At 44.2% G+C, this 16,820-nt stretch overlaps 2 protein-coding genes across 4 annotated transcripts in view; both read right to left on the bottom strand.

Annotated features, from left to right (window-relative positions):
- The window catches only part of FLCN (folliculin), a 208,640-nt gene that overhangs the window by 11,096 nt on the left and 180,724 nt on the right, over positions 1-16,820 (bottom strand). The window contains exon 2 of one of the 3 annotated variants that reach the window (XM_051778185.1): positions 56-73. The gene's annotated coding sequence lies outside the window, so the exon portion shown is untranslated. Of the gene's footprint in view, positions 1-55; positions 74-240; positions 303-357; positions 376-16,820 lie in introns of those variants that run through there. The other 2 variants (XM_051778204.1, XM_051778195.1) reach the window with 2 other exon arrangements.
- On the bottom strand, positions 1,760-16,124 carry COPS3 (COP9 signalosome subunit 3). The gene is made up of 12 exons (XM_051778542.1): positions 15,989-16,124; positions 13,086-13,215; positions 11,615-11,727; positions 11,461-11,510; positions 10,684-10,776; positions 9,769-9,948; positions 8,636-8,776; positions 7,139-7,312; positions 6,288-6,374; positions 5,876-5,989; positions 5,236-5,316; positions 1,760-4,914 (listed from the first exon to the last, which is right to left on the bottom strand). The coding sequence occupies exons 1-12, from the start codon at positions 16,041-16,043 to the stop codon at positions 4,861-4,863; spliced, it is 1,272 nt and encodes a 423-aa protein (XP_051634502.1). The 5' UTR covers positions 16,044-16,124; the 3' UTR covers positions 1,760-4,860.

Below are 16,820 nucleotides of genomic sequence, written 5' to 3'. Positions count from 1 at the left end.
CGGTTCCCCGGTCGCGGTTCCCCGTGGCCGCTCCCCCCGGCCCGGCCCCGCTCACCGCGGATCCCCCGGCCCGTGTCCGCGGGCGCCTGACACCGACTGACCCACCGGCCGTACCACCCCCACCGCCACCTGGGGGGGGACAGGCGCAGACAGCTCCCCGCCCGCCCGCCCGCCACCGCCAAGAAGCAGCGAGAAGATGGAGGAGAAGGAGAGAGAGATAGATGAGGAGCCCGTTCGTACCGCGGGATCGAGCAGGGACTTCCCCTTGTCCTTCCGAGGGTCCCTCACACCCCCCCGGCTGTGGTAGTGGCACGGCCCAGGGCCGCCCTGTCCACAGGGGCCGGGCGGAGCCATTACCTCAAGAGAGGGGGGAGATGAGGAGGACCGGAAGCACCTCCTTCCCTCCCGCGCTACCCCCTTGCCCCGCTGTCAGAGCGCAGAGCGCGGACAGCAGTGTCCGATCACCGAGGAGCCGAGAAGAGACGAGCCGCCTCCTGCGACCCGCCAGTGTGGTACCGGGAGCGAGCCGCGCTCCCCCCGCGGAGTGGTGCGAGCCGCGCGGCGGGTCACGTGACCGGCGGGCTCCGGGAGGGGCCCCGGGCGGAGCCCCTGAAGGAGCCGGGATGGGGACTGGGACCGGGGGCACACGGCGGGGTCGGGAATTGTGGCTACCGCGCTCACAAGCTTCGCCACCGGCTGCCACACAGGCCCTTTCCCCCTCTGTAGCCCCTAGGGCGGTGCCGTGCTCTCCGCAGCCCGGGCGTGACTTCATCAGAGACTCAGCACGCTGGCAGCATCGTGTTAATTCCTTAAACTGCTTAGAATTTAAGATTAGGGCTGATGAAGACTTCAATGCATTGTCTCCTCCCAGTTTATAAAGCAGCTCTATCGAGGTGTTTACACAGGAAGGACAGGGAGCCCAAGTTGTTGAGGTTCTTCATTACAGACCCTTCACTCCATTAAACTACTCCAGTTTCTCCTCAGGGTATCAAATTTAAGTATTAGAGGATTATTTTTCTCTAGGAATCTATGATGTAAAATAAACCAAATTCCATGTGAACTATGAATCTTTTCAGACTTCAAAATAATAAAAGCTCTGGATCCCCCTCTGCCCCTTACAGACTTTTAAATAACCCAATCAAAACAAAAGTAGTTAAGTTTTCAACAAGATAACAGCATAGATCATTTAACTGAGTAAAACTTGTACTCAAATCCAAAAAAGTGCAGCTATTGCTGACACCACTACAATACTCACATCTGGATCCAAGCAGTCACACACAGGCTAATCATTATGTCTGATGAACACAATACAGAGATGGTCAGTGAGATGGATTACTGTGGAAACACAGAGCTCAGATATGAATCCCAAAATGGTTTAGGTTGGAAGGGACCTTAAGGACCATCCCGTTCCAACCCCCTGCCGTGGGCAGAGACACCTTCCACTACACCAGGTTGCTCTGAGACAATAGAAGTGTTCCATCCAAAATCCCCTAGCCCATCTCAGACACGGACCTGCAGCAGCACGTCCTAAGGAAGACACACAAATACTGTTCCTACTCAGGATCACTCAGGAGAGCTCAGAGATGCCCAGAGCAGAGCTGGAACAGCTCCTGAGCAAAGGACACAGCCACACACAGCAACCAGCAGCCTCCCACCCATCACCCAGAGTTGCATCCTGAGAAGCAACAGGAACAAGAGGCCCCCCAAAATCTAAGGAAAACCCAGACACAGAAAACCTACAATCTCATTTAAGACAAACTAAGAACGACTCGTTTGTTATCTTTATTTTCCAATAGCACATTTAAACAACTTCTCAGGACTAACCTCCTGGGCCATTGTGGCCACACAAGAGAACATTTCCTAGGTTATACAGATCGCCTATGACAACACAAACACCGGCTGTGCTGCGGGACACGGAAGGGAAGTTGGGAAGGAGGCAGCTGGAGTTACACAGTGGCACGATGGCAGCGCTGTGGGTGTCAGCAGAGGTCACAAACTGGGGCTCCTCGGTGGCACAAAAACAGGAGGGGGGTTGTACACAAACAGCTTCGAACCGTTTCTTCTCAGAAACATTTAGAAGTCTAACAGGAGCTGGCCTAGGGACCCCTCCTGTGGCTACGAATGGTACTTGCATGTCTAACACTGCCTTCAGAACCACCCTTCGTGTCTGTGCTAATTAAGACGCATCAAAATTGGACTCAGACATCAAAGCGTGCACTCAAGTGTTCCGTGGATGACGCCTAAAATGTGGCCATGCAGGATGTGAAGAACCAGCCACAGGACCTCTGAGAGTCCAAGCTCAGAGCAGCACAGCACATACTGTTCTTAGATTTGAGCAAAAGTTCTTCCCTGCAGTAAATACAAATTAAAACCAGAAAGCTCAAGTGCTTTCAAAGCGTCTCAGCTGACCAGCCCATGCAATTAGTTCCAAGATTTGAAGGAGCTGCTTCATTAAAAATCTGACTTAATTTCAGCAGTATCTCAAGACATGCAGATGCCAGACCGTGTGTGTTTATCAAAGTAGGACTTAAAAGCCCTTCCCTGAAGCACTTTAGGTGAATGTTTTATCTACTGATTCTACAGGTGGGACCTGACTCGGAATTTTTAACAGAAATCAGAGATTAACAGCACAACTACCCATGTCAGAAAAGGAATCTCAGCAGTTCTCTAACTTTAAAAGCATTTCCCCTCTTAAAAATCAGATATATAACTTGAATCACTTGAAACTATTACACAGCTCTTTCTGCCATCCTTTTGATGTGAGCGTGGATTTATTTTATCTACTGTAGGCAAGAAAAAAGAAGAGAAAAATATAGTAGCTATTTGCCAGCTGCATATATTAAGTTTGCTTCCAATTCCACAGTTGGAAAGCCATCCTGCAGCTCTCAGCAGGTAAATCCACGCTCACTAATAGGAACTAGTGGTGTAAAAATGGACATTTGTGGTTTTTCTCCAACTCCAGGACACCATCCTGAATACTTTCTCCCCTGGCAAGTGTGCCCTTGGCAAGGAGAGGTGAGCCAGGCACGTTTCTGGATGGGTGGGCTTTGGGGTAGGTTGTTTGCAGTTCTTTCTGTGAGTGCCACAGTGGTTGTAACAATCACCCCACTTGGTGCTCCAGCCCACAGCATCACTAATCCACTCATTTAAGACTTCCACGGGAACAGAGAGGAAAATGGTGTATGTTCAGCACTGAAATCACTGCAGGATTAATTAGGAAAAAAAAAAACCTTCAAAAATCATAAATCTCTTTAGTTACAAGACTGGTAAGGCAAGTTATGAATAAACCCAAGATTTTGCTTTAGGATCATGTGTAAAAGTTGCCTCCATGGAAGCCTCTACAGCAGGAAGCACAAGTGCTCAGTGGTGAGCTGCTCACACCACAGACCTACACTGTGTTTGATACTAAATTGCTATTTTGTACTTCCAAAAACACCATGCACCATCGAAACAACCTGGGACACCTCCTTTCACCCACTGTCACAGAGGTTCTGCTAGAATTGAGACACCAGTTTGGGGTGAAAGCCCCAACACTTCTGTATCAGCACTGGAAGCACAAATGGGATATTTTCAGCCACGGGTGACCTCAGTACAAACAAACTTCACACAGCAAGAGCCAGAAATGCTCAGCTCCCACTTGGGCTCCTGAAAACAAGCTGCCAGGTTAGCAGTGCCAAGCAGCTCCTAGTCAGGTGTTTCAGCAGAAAGCAGAGGCTGCTGAGCTTCTCGAATTCTGACTTGATGACAGGTTTATTTCTGCCTGACAGCAGGAGAATTGCACTGACAGGAAGGTGTTTGAACAGTGAGAATCTTCGGATACACGAGAACTACAGAAAATTAAGCAGCCCGTTGATTTAAGGGGTGAAGCACTTTAAAGAATCCAACAACAAAGTTTTAAAGTTTAAAATAGTGAATTAAAAAGCAGGTACCATTCCAGCATGTTATCTCAGAATAAAATCCTGCATTTTGAGAGCTGTTTAAAATTCTATTTATGTTCCATGTAGAAATACTGGTTTCCACCACAGAAAAGCCTCTTGAATACCTTTATGGCAGTTGTATAGGAACAAACATTTAAATTCCTTTCAGTGTAAACAACTTCCTATCTAGAATCCTCCAGAACACCAACATCTTCCAAATATCCTTTTGTTCCGGTCTAATAAGTTTCATCTAAGAGCAAATAATATTAGCAAATATTTTGTACCAGAAACTTAAAATCATAAACTGCTGTCATGTCTCGTTTCCCTATAGTGATTCCTGCTTTGCAGCAAACTTTCCTCGCAAGGACTCGCCGATATCCTCATCCTTTTGGGAAGAACAGTTCTTATTTCCTCATTTAACAGACAGCACCAGCTACACCGGCCATATGCAAATTCTCTACATTATGATTTGCTTAAACTCCACCCCTCTGCCCCCACCACACATATAAATCTGCACTTTGAGCCAACTTTAAATACAGAATAATGAACCAGTAATTATCTTGTAAGTGAACCAACACTAGTTTGTATTCTTCCCTGAATAACACTTTTTTTTTTTTGCAGAAGAGGACTGCTACAGAAACACAGCAACATTCAAACCCTTTAAAACAAAAGGTAGATTATTTAATGCATTAACGATGTTAATCTGAAGATAAATAAATCCACAACAGACTTTTAAGTTTCTTTTGAGATTTCCTTTTCTTTGCAGAGAATATTTCTGATATTATACAGTACTGAGAGGGTGTTCTTTTATTTTCTTAATGTCCAGGTGAAAAGCAAAGCTCAGTTCTCTCTGCTCTCTTCGTGGAACTCCTCAATGCCCTATTCCAGGCGTGATTCTTTCATAAGCTTTTACTTGAAAGCGGAGTGGTGAGCAACATTAATTTCAAGAATAACTGGATGGTTTGGTCCCTGAGTCATCTTCTTGAGAGCCCATACTCTGAAAGGGAGAGAGTTAGTTCTGTTCAGAAACAGGCCTGAAGGTTTGAGAATGACAGTTCTTTGAAGTTAACAGGTAGGAAAATAAGGTGCATATGAAAATAACATGCACTTCCTTTCTGATTGAAATCCCTGCAGGATTAATTAGGACAAAACCCCTTCAAAAATCATAAGTATCTTTATGATGGTTCGTGATGTTTATGCACATATTATTATTAATAATATGGAATATTAACACTGTAAATAACAACATTCAGTAGAACATACTCACTGCACTGAATGAATCTCTCACATACTCTCACAGGACATCAAAATCAATTACCTTCTGCACAAACTGAGGGTTCACAGTGATCTCTTGATCCATGGCTTTCAGTCGTTCATCAAGCTCTATACATTTCAGCATCTTAAAAATATACATTAAGTTGATTACTTTGTCCAGTCTGGACATGATCTTCAAGGCATTTCATGGCTGTGCCATGTAGAACCAGTAACTTCTGCCACTGCTAAAGTTCCACGTCAAAATATTCTCATCCCTCATCTCCCAAACAAAAGTGTCAGACCATTTTTAATCCCTTAATTTGGATCCATGACTTCATCCTTTTTAAGGCCACTGATAGACAGTCCCTTGAGGGTCACCTACAGGCAGGTTATTGACAGCCAGTGGAAGGGATGCTTAAAGTCTAAAACTCTAAAAACAATCTTTCTAATCCATTCAGTTCAAGGATCTTCACATCACCAACAACAAGCAGCCAGTCTCCTGAAACAGCTCAAGCTGTGCAGGACACAAGAGAGAATATACTGACAGTAACTATGAATGTAAAACCTTTAAATACTGGTACTGTGAAACAGTCAAATAACAATTCACAGTCCTCAGTCTCTACATCTATAGTTACCTACACTGGCTTCTCTGTTTACAGACTAAGGCTCTTTGGTCAGTATTCCAAAAGCAGTTAAAGATTTACCTCCTGATCAATGTTATGAAGCATAGCTGGATTGTTATATTTTTCAGGATTATCATGGAAACAGACCATACCATCTTTCTGATTAATACTTGCAAAGATTTCACCATCTTCTATCTGAAATGAGAGAGGATTTAATGTAAGTTATCACCAAGAACAGAATTTCAGGTAACTATAACACACACATTCCTTGTGGAATAATCTTTAACTTGGTTGCTTTTACTTTTTAACAGCTTCCCAGAGACACATAATTCACACATTAGGTGGACATCAGCTTTTTAGATATTTTGAGAACAGTCTCAACACCACAGTAGACTAACAGCATTTCCTCCACCCTGAAAAAGAACAACTCAGACCATGTACTGCCAACCCAAACACTAATTTTAGCACAGTTTAGCCAAGTCACAGGTCTTACCATGTGGAGGACGTATTTTTCTGCTTCTTGGGGCCCCGACAGCTGCACTCGACTTGCCATGTCTTGTAATGACAATGTTAAAAACGTCTGAAATTCACAAAGTATCAAATTGTTACAACCAGATGTTAAGAATTTTCCTTGTCAATCCTCTGTAGCCTAAGTAATCTTATTTTGAAAGTCTAATGGGAAGAAACAAGTGTAACATCTAGTTATTACTTATTAAGGGACCATGAGTCAGCTCTTCCTCCAAAGACATGAATTTGTTACACTGTGCACTTATGGGGTCATTACCCATTTCTGCAATTCCTTTTTACCCCGCACAGTCCTGACCACATCCCTCTCCTTTTTACATGAAAAAGGTGACTGTCCATCCCTGGAATTTCCTTCAAGACATGCCTATACTGCTTTCCTTCTGAGGTTTGGATTAATCCAATCTCTCAGGTGAAGGAACACATCACTCCACTGCTTCTGTTTTCTCCTTTTATTTCAGACACTTCCAAAATCTGTCCTGTTCGCTTACTCTTCCCTAATGAAGTAGCCTGTAAAGTCCAGCTTTACCATTCTGTGAATAGAGATGAAGGTCACTGGGTTACACTGCTCACTTTTTTGGTTATGTATGAAAACCTCGTGGGCAAATGCCTCTGACAGGTAGACTGAATCACCTTTTAAATAATGCATAAGTAGCCAAATGAATTGCTTTTCTATGTAAAGCATTTTAGTCTCATTTGCTTCAGACACAAACCTCAGTTTTAGTCATTTCTCTGCCACGCTACTACGTCATCACTTTGCTCTAAATGGAATATATTTCAGAGACACACTCTTAGAGGAAAACCACTCACAGTTTCTCTTACCTTGGTTAGCCTCTGAATATTCTTTTTGTAGAGAGATGACAAGCATTGCTTAACCAGCCCCATATTGTTATCCCTTGTGAATGTTTCACTGTGTTTGTTCACCAGATTTCGAAGCTCCGAGGGTTTATTGGTTGAATAAACTTGCGCTAATTCGTGGTAAGCATTGCTAAGAGGCTGCAATTAAAAAAATGAGAACCCTTCTTAAAGGACACAGTGTTCACCCAGCACCACAAAACCTGTTCAGAGCTTTAACATTAGAAGCCATGCAGGCAGAGAAGTAAATTTAAGTAGCTCGAGCATTTCTCATAAAACATACGTGATGCCCATACGTGGCTTTATAGCAATGACAGATCCTCATACACTAAATCTTTATTACTGCAGTATAAGATTTAATAAACATCATTCAAGGACTCTGTGTGACAGTTTTACTTTCAGCAGTCTGAAAAAAAAAAACCCTTAGCTGACCAGCACAAGAAGAAAGCTGAGTTTGAGGTAAGTAGGATATTGCAGTCACTGCCCACCCATTAGATTTGCTTTGCCCTCTAAGACACTCATCCTTGACCACGATGTGTCACAGCATGGAAAACAGGCACTCAGGGTCAAACTAGTTCATTTAAATCACCTTAAAATGGTTTGAGCTTGCTTATTAGTATCTGAAGTTTGAAGACTTGTGGAACTCTCCAGAAGTTTGGTCACAAATCAGCAAACTCAGTGTTAAATAAGAACTAATTAACTGTGTGTTATTTACATAGGATAAGAACTCTCCCACTAGCAGTTTTGTCTCCCACCCTACACCTCCTTCTCTGAATGCCTACAGACTCCAAACTTGCAGCTTTTTCAGAAGCTTTTATTCTCTAAAAAGCTGGAGTTTGGGAATAAACTGTTTAGCATTTTGTACTTCAATTAGATGAAGTACAGGTTGAATATTTTCCCAAGGACACTGCATCTTGAAAGCCAGGTGAAATCTGAGTATTTTTAAAATTCTAACATAAAAAGCTATAAAGGGATGTGCAGTGGCAGTGAAGAGAATATTGGTGAGTACTACTCAGCCCTGAAGTTTTTCCAAATTTAAATTTAAAAACCTGTATCACCAATATCACAGAATCATGGAATGGTTTGGGTTGGAAGAGACCTTAAAGGTCATTGAGTTCCAACCCCTGCCATGGGCAGGGACACCTTCCACTAGCCCAGGCTGCTCCAAGCCCCATCCAACCTGGCCTTGGACACTTCCAGGGATGGGGCAGCCACAGCTTCCCTGGGCAACTTGTTCCAGTGCCAGAACAACACAGTTTCCTTCTAATAGATGCAGAAATTGCCAAACAATCTTTACCTACTGCACACTGGAAAGGCAGCATGGGGGTTGTACTCTGGCACACTGTGAATTATTTCTCATGATCTCCAATGTTAAACAGCACCATCAAATGAGGGTAGAAAAAAAAAATCATTTACAAATTCAGATTCGTTGTTCTACTATTTAGCTGTATTCACAAGACTTACCTTAATGAATCTACCAACTATCTGGGAAGTGTATTTTGGTAGCTGCTGAACTTTGCCAAGTAGTATCAAAGAAACTAGGATATACTTTTTATATGATTCCAACATAATATGACTGACTGCCATGGCTGGAGTAGTTATTGCCTAAGCAAGAAAGAAAGAAACAGAACAGAAATTAAGTATACTCACTGGTAGGTCCTGCTAGCTACTGCATTAATAAAAATCTCAGTTTCAACCTGCATGCAGAAAGGACACAATGACATATGAAATTCTCTTTTGAGCATTGAAGGTTAACTAATTTCTGTCAAAATTAATTATCCAAAAATACCCCAAAAAAAGACGGAGATTGTATACAAGCTACTCAAAACACATCACGTTATAGTGATGCCTACCTTAAAATAATCCTGTTCAGATTGAATCAAAACTTCTTTCCTTGCCATATATCTAAAGTTGTACCAGAAATCACCTGCAGCTACTTGTTAACCAGGAATGATTAAACAGTTCCCATGGAACCTCGATTTACACCAATCCCTAAAGAGGTTTTATAAAGCTATTACATCAGCAGATCTCATATTTAGGTATGAAAGAGGTCTGCAGAATAGGGAAAGGGGATTTTAGTTTGCTATGATTCTGAAACTTCTCAAAAGCTGACCCTTGTTTACAGAAAAGAAAAATGCTGCACCAGCTTATTTTGCACATTTACAGGACTTTCCCCATACACAGAGTTTTCCCAGTTTTGCTATTTTCTTTTCTTTCCCTGAGAAAATAAAATCAGAAAATACTGTAGTAGCCTGGAAGAAGTGTAAAAATCAAATAAAATTAGCAAAGGCTTTAACAAAACCTGGACTGTTTTTTAAGCAAACACAAAATTGTGTGTCAGCCTGTGACCTGTTTCTGTGCAGCAGTTCTAAGCACGCAGCTGAAAAATATTTATAGTGAGATAAATTTAACATTACCCTTTGAGCTGCACAGCTTCATGGTGCAATAAGGCTGTAAGAGGCCTTCTTAAAGGAAAACACCTCTAAAGGCAGTTTGTGACAATTCAGAGGTGCTGTGTTCTCTCAGCACTATTACACGTCTACTTTTGCCTTTCCACTGATCACACTCCAGACTTACCACACTTCATTTAGAGTTACCTGTTCATAAAAGTAGAGTGCTCTTTCAAAGTTCTTTAGCCCAGTGTATATCATCCCACCATAGTAGTAGTAGCATAAAAAGTGCTTCGCATCATATGCCCCATTCTCTTTACAAATATCCATCATGTCCACATCTAGATACGGGAGGGCAGGTTTAAAGCATTTTGCTAACAAACAGAGCTACAAGAAAATAAATCAAGTTTTCATAAATTAGCCATTTCCATTCAAATTTCCATGAGGAAGAAGTTGAAACTAAATTAATCAGTACTATTTACTAAATATTACTTCTCCATAGGTGAAAAAGCAGAGCGTGTCAGTAGTGCTGTAACACAGTTTATTCACTGTATCATGGTTGAAACCCCTTAACACAGATTATGAACTGTTATAAATTATCTGACTCTTAAAGAAATTAAACTTTGACAAAGCTGCTTGAAACTCCAGGCCTGCCAAACTACTGTGCTGGCAGCACTAAATATTGCTCTAAACATTCCTGTCCAACCCCAACTCCCAGGAGGCAAGAACGAGACAGGAGTGCAAATCCAGGCCAAAGACACTGAGACAAACATGTCTTTTGTCAGAGCTGAGCAGACAGTAGTTGGATATTACAGTGATATTCCTAAAATAAGCTCTGGGTGACTTTCGGCCCACAAAGAAGGGATGTCAAAGCACCTTCAGAAGTCATCAACAAAACCAAAGACTGGGGATATGCACTGAACGTTTAAAATTAATAATTATTCTGTATATCAGATTTGGACTTTATTTCAGTATATCATATTATTTACTAATGGAAAAAAAAAACCCAAACCAGTTGAAAAGCCATTTTTACATTGCAATATGTGAGCATGCATTTCCTCGAAGGGTTATAGGTATTTTATAAGCTTTTACTGCCACAAAAAGCCCTTAAGCTCCCCTTACCTGGCAGAGATCTGCGTGTATTGAGGTCAGCTGGTTTGTGTTCATCTGCATCTTGTCTATGGCTTGTCTGAGAATGCTAATTCCTCGCAGGGGCTGTCAGAAATTACATCTCTTTCAGATAATTTCTCATAGATGGCAGCACATTGGATCTTATGTTGACACTTACAAATGAAAAATAACACTAATTGACAGGTTCCATTAGGTAGTAGTTTATTTGAGGTTCCCTTTTTGTAGGATACTGCAGTCTCTCAATAAATAGAATTCTTGATCTCTGCTTCTACCTCTGGCCAGATTTCACTAAAGTGGCCTGAAAAAGTCAGTATCTTAGCAACAAAACCACTGGTCAAATATTTCTTAATCAAGTTTCTTGTACATTTTAAGGCATCTCATTAAAACTATTACATAACACCAGGGAGAATAACACCAAACCTAGTATCACTGGCTCACCAGTGCTAACAATTTTTGCAGCTCTCTCCTACTCACGCACACATCACCTGAAGAACACTCTTGGTACTACAGATTTAATAGTTTGTGTGACAGAGCATGCTTTTAAGTGACTCTCCTCCCAAAATATTTATCTTCCTTCTGTTTTCCTTAAAGAAATCTTAAAATCTTGGGTTTGTTCATTACCTCTCAGTAGACTGAACAACTAAGTAGCTGCACAGAAATACTTAATGTGAAGTTAGTGTCAAGTCTTTATGGAGTAAGAGACTGGTAACATCCCCTTTAAGCCTTGGATATGTAGTAGCTTATTTGTAGTAGATGATACTTGCTCACCTGTTTTCTCTCCACAAGGGCATTTGTTAACTGGTGGCACAGGCCAGCAACTAAATACAGTAAAAAACAAACAAAAAAACACCACAGTGAAAAGTCAGTAACACCAAACTATCAAAAAAAAAATATATAAAGTCTGAAATTAAACTTAACTTACAAGTGTCTGTTGCATATCTAATGTGTTCTCCATTACAAGTGCTGATAAAAAGCTGCACCTGTGAGAATAATGTTTCGAAGTCAGGGATGCTGGGCATAGAAAACTTCACAAACCTGAAACACAGAAACAAAAGGTTTAGCACTTAATGTCTAGAGGTTAATAAAAAAAGCTACATCTTCATTGCTAAGTCTCTGCACGTAGGTGCTTGCAAACAAATCTGAACTGTTTATGACAGCCGGTGTAAGATTTCCCCAGGAGCTGCACAACATTTGAAAACACTTTTCCATGCACACCCCAATTCTCAATTTAGTGCAAACTGCAATTTAGAACAAACTATGGCAAACAAAAATCATTTTATCTGGTACAATGGTTAAATCATAACAGAAACACTGATGAATTTTAATACTCAGCCACACAACTTCTCTGGACACTTCTGCCTATCCTGCAGCCACCTCCTGCTTGAAGGTGCTCAGGAGTTCTCAACTATTAAATTATTGGATATTTCTCTCTTGTTAGGAGCCCTTTCCCTTCAGTTCCAGTTTCTCTCCATCTGTGGTGGTTCCTGAGCATCTGTGGGCTGTAGCCTTGCAAAATGCATTTTTACAAGGTGCTTGTGAATTGTAACATCAAGTGCATTTATCTCCATGTGTTACAGTATTGTTCTTCAAAAGGGTAATAGAACAAATACTAGAATTCTGATCTTTCCCTTAAAAAGCAGTTTTAAAATAATAGTGGAACCTGCAGATACTTCACTTGCAGTCAGGTACAGCCAGTTTGAAGTTCAGGGCCTCACCTCAGCACCCCCAGGGCAATTCAAGCATTATCTTGAACTACAGACAGCAGCAAGAGCCTCAGTGCTGTCCAGAGACAACCCCCCAGGAACTATGATAAACCCCACGTTCCACTGGAATAAAACGTCTCGCTCCGTGTTTACAGTTCAGCACACTAATGCCCCGAAAATCAAGTTTTAAAAGCTAATTTTATAACTTTTTGCTGAACACATATGGAAAACACTTATAATAGAATCAAAGAATGGTTTGAGCAGGAAGGGACCTTAAAGATTGTCCAGTTCCACCCTCCTGCCATGGGCAGGGACACCTTCCACTAGACCAGGCTGCTCCAAGCCCTGTCCAACCACAGCAGCAGAAAATATATATGTTTTATAAAAATTTATGTTTTATAAAAACATACACAGGAGAAAGAAATACAGCCTGAGGGAAAATGACCCCCCACATCTTACCATTTTACAGTAATGGCATTTGCATGCTTCAAAGGTTTTTTTCCTTTGAAAATACAAATTTGCCTTGGTATTTTCATTACTAAAACGTGCACCACCGAAGGAAACCAACCCACTGTAAAAAATGCAGATTGAAAACACTTGTGTCCAAAAAAAAAACATTTGGCTGACAATTCAGCACGTTGCCTGGAGTTTTAATATTAAGATATTTAATTAAAAGCAAGCAACACTTACAAGACAGCAAGAACCCCTAATGAGTGTTCCTGCACATCCAGGGCACCGAGCACTGTATCCAGATGGGAAAGATTTTTTGCTAGCAGCTCTCCACTTTTATTGATCAGTTCACAAAGCTGGGTCATTTGCCCTGAAATACAAAGAGCATCGTTGTCAAACTCTAATTAGAGAACGCTCACAATATTGCCATCCCTCATTACAACCCTATGTAACCTCAGGAAATAGTAGGATCACCTCAAGATTTAATTTCCTTTAATACAATAGGCATTAGTTTTCAACCCACCACATGTTGGTTTTTTTTTAATAAAACATACACCAGAGCTTGTTCCTTGCTGCTCCTCAAGCCCTACCCACCATTCAGGTCTGCTCATAAGCATTTTTTTGAACATTAAAGATACAACTAAGTACCTACAACAAAAGGATGTAAAAACCTGTCCTTAAATTTACTTTGTATAATTAAACCCACAACATTTTCTATTTGCACGAAACATTTCTATTTTAATCAGGAAGGTCTGGTAAGCCCAAAAGTCCCTATGAAGAAAGCAGATCCATTCTCATGAACTGCTTTCAAACTCTTCCTCCCCACCTATTAATTGAATAAATTAAAACTACGCCCTTTCGAAGCAGAGTATTGTTTCAATGGTCAATCCTTGGAGATCAGAGAGAAAAAACAAATGTTCTCTCACCCTTACAAAAGTGTTGATAAAGTGAGGAATAGTGCCTCCACCCAGAAAGATTTACACCATTCTCAGTTCTATGGCCTTTTCCTTTGAAAAAGGAAAACCAGGGAAGACCCAGCAATGAATCAAGAAGTTCCCAATGAGGGACCAGAGCCCAAGAGTGCTGGAAATCCACCCCCAAAACTGCTCCCTCTATACAGAATTAAATCTTCAGGCATATGCATGGGAAGGAACAGGGCTTGTAAAACTCTCTGTGGCTTGATAATGGTATTCAGGCACAGCAAAACCTTAGTTCTAGTAGAGCAATCCATCCACTCAACAGTTCTATCATTCCTCCAAAAAACAACACAAAGAACCTCCTCAAAACAGGCTCTGAGCAACACAGTCTAGTGGAAGGTGTCCCTGCCCTTGGCACAGGGTGGGACGAGATGAGCTTTTACATCCCTTCCAACCCAAACCACTCTGGGATTCTGTGATCCATCCCTGCACACACACACTGAACAACTTAGTCTAAGTAGAAATTCCCACACCAGGCCCAACTAAATGTCCCTTTATGTCACCTCTCAGGCAGCCAAATGCTGACAGCCAGAAACAACCACAAGTACACATGTTCTGTGTGCTCTCATGTCCTCCAGATGCCTGTCTGGGTCTGGATTTACTTTCACAGAATCACAGGATGGTGATTCTGTGAAAGGAAGGGACATTAAAGATCATCTCATTCCACCCCCCTGCCATGGGCAGGGACACCTTCCACCAGCCCAGGTTGCTCCAAGCCCCATCCAACCTGGCCTTAGACATTTCCAGGGATGGGGCAGCCACAGTTTCTCCGGGTAACCTGTGCCAGGGCCTCTTCACCCTCACAGGGAAAGATTTCTTACTGATATCCCATCTAACCCTGCCCTCCATCAGTGTGAAGCCATTTCCCCTTGTCCTGTCACTCCAGGCCCTTGGAAATAGTCCCAGTCCATCTTTCTTGTCAGCCCCTTCAAGTACTGGAAGGCCACAATTAGGTCACCCTGGAGCCTTCCCTTTTCCAGGCTGAACAATCCCAACTCTCCCAGCCTTTCCTCACAGCAGAGCTGCTCCATCCCTCTGATCATCTTGGTGCCTCCTCTGGACTCTCTCCAAGAGGTTGATGTCCTTCCTGTGCTGAAGACTTTCTCACAGAGAATGCCTACCTGGCTCATCCCTAAAGCCAAACAGTCTCCAAAAAGCCAAACAGTCCCTTCTTGAGCCTTTCACATCCCCAAAGCCTTGTGACAGAAAATTCTCCTGCTCAACTACAGGTGTACGAAGAACCATCTTCCACCTGGTTTGTACCAGCACCTTGTAGGTTTAATTTATCTCTTATATGTGATATCCCCAGTAAAAATACTCTATATTTAACATGTTAAACCAAAGTCAGAAAAAGCTGGAACTCCACCCAAGAACTGCCAGAGAGAAAACTTGGGACCACAGAGGAAAGCATCAATTTTTGATCAATTTTGGAGATCAAACATTCCAGGCAGAGGAACACTCAGAACCCATCAACATAGAGGGAAAGTTCAAGAACCGGGAAAATTAGGAGTTTGGCACATAGGAAAATTAGGATTTTGGCAGTGAAACTAAGGAATTCTAATCGTGGTTATTTAAACACTTTCTGAACACGTGGTTACAGTCTCAGACCTGTCATACTGTTCCGTAGTGGGTCAGGACTCTCTGTCCATGCTCTGCTTGAAAATGGACGCTTGGACTCTTCAGAACCGTATTTTAAACCATTCACTTATCACAACCTGCCCGCTCGTCAGGGAGGTGACAGGCTGGGCTATAAAATCCCCGTTAAAGACCCCGCGGTGCCCGCTCCTCCCCCTGATTTAAAGGCTCAGATTCAGGTACGACCGCCGGCGCTAAAACCACCCCCTGGGAGAACCGGGAGGGCATCGCCGGCCCCTCGTGGCCTGTCACACCCCCGGGACCCCTCCGGGGCCGCCCCGGATTCACCTGCGCACGGTCGCCGCAGCCCCTGCGGGTGTAGAGCCCGAATGAACCCCGGGCCGGGCCCCGGGGATGCGGCGCCGCGGCCCCGCGCCGGAGGGAGCGCCGTGCGAGCGGGCAGGCCCCGGCCCGCCCCCTCCCGCCCCGCCGCCACCCGCGCGCGGCCCGGCGGGCTCCCCCGGCCGCCGCCGCCCTCCCGCGGCCCCGCGGGCTCCCGTGGTGCCCCCGGTGTCCCCCCGTGCCCCTCACCCTGGGCCGAGAGCTGCCGGACGCTGTTGACGAACTGCTCCAGGGCCGACGCCATCTTGGCGGCTCGCGCCGCGGCCGCGCGCGCGGGAGGGAGGGAGGGAGGGGCGGGGCCCGGGGCGTGTGAGGGGAGGGGGTGTGGGGGGGGGAAAGCGGCGCGCGCCGGGAGCCGCCGCCGCCGCCGGCCAATGAGGGGCCGCCGCGGGCGCCGCGCACCTCCCGCCGCCGCGCGCCGGTCGCGCCGCCTCTCGCGAGAGGTGCGGTCGCCGTGGCAACCGCCGGCCCCGCGTCAGGAGGCGCGGGAGGGGCCGTGACTCAGCAGGGCCGGAGGGGGGGAGAGGTGGTGACGTCATCGGCGTCACCTCCGCGCGACTCGGGGACCCCCCGCGACACCGCGACCGTGGCGACATGGGGACCATCGCGACAGGGGGACCCCCGCCGTACGGTCAAGCCCTCCCGAGTGCTGGCACTGCACGAGCAGTGCAGATTTAATCCCTCTTGTCCCCTGAGAACGCGGTGGTTGTCCTCTGGTTCCGTGTAATGTTCGCCCGGATGTCGGGGAACGGGGTTTTGTATCCCGCTGGTTGACTCGGTTTATATACGTGGGAGTGTGTTTTCCATCCCTCGGGAGCTTCTGCAGGCAGAGAATGTGTCAGTGCTTCAGTATCCATGGAGATGATGGAAGCCTGTGTGGAGATCACGGAATTATAGACCATCCTGAGCTGGAAGTGCTGAAAATGATACAACCTTTCTAATATTTCTAGTGGCTTTCATGAAACCCTTTAATTAGTTGTTTTAGCTTATGTGTTAGGCCTTAAATCACTTTTAGCCAGCA

Source organism: Manacus candei, unplaced genomic scaffold (genome assembly GCF_025592945.1).
Source record: "Manacus candei isolate 608988 ecotype Guabito, Panama unplaced genomic scaffold, ASM2559294v1 h1tg000002l, whole genome shotgun sequence".
Classification (NCBI taxonomy): Eukaryota; Metazoa; Chordata; class Aves; order Passeriformes; family Pipridae; genus Manacus; species Manacus candei.
The sequence above is the reverse complement of the archived record's forward strand: the minus strand, read 5'-3'. Positions and strand labels throughout refer to the sequence as shown.

What these genes read in the sequence shown, in the direction of transcription:
- COPS3 (XM_051778542.1), bottom strand. Translation starts at nt 16,043, where the DNA reads ATGGCGTCGGCCCTGGAGCAGTTCGTCAACAGCGTCCGGCAGCTCTCG. An exon ending in TTAGGGGTTCTTGCTGTCTT is followed by an intron (nt 11,728 to 13,085) that starts GTAAGTGTTGCT and finishes TCTGTGTTTCAG; the next exon opens with GTTTGTGAAGTTTTCTATGC. An exon ending in CACTCTACTTTTATGAACAG is followed by an intron (nt 8,777 to 9,768) that starts GTAACTCTAAAT and finishes TTTCTTGCTTAG; the next exon opens with GCAATAACTACTCCAGCCAT.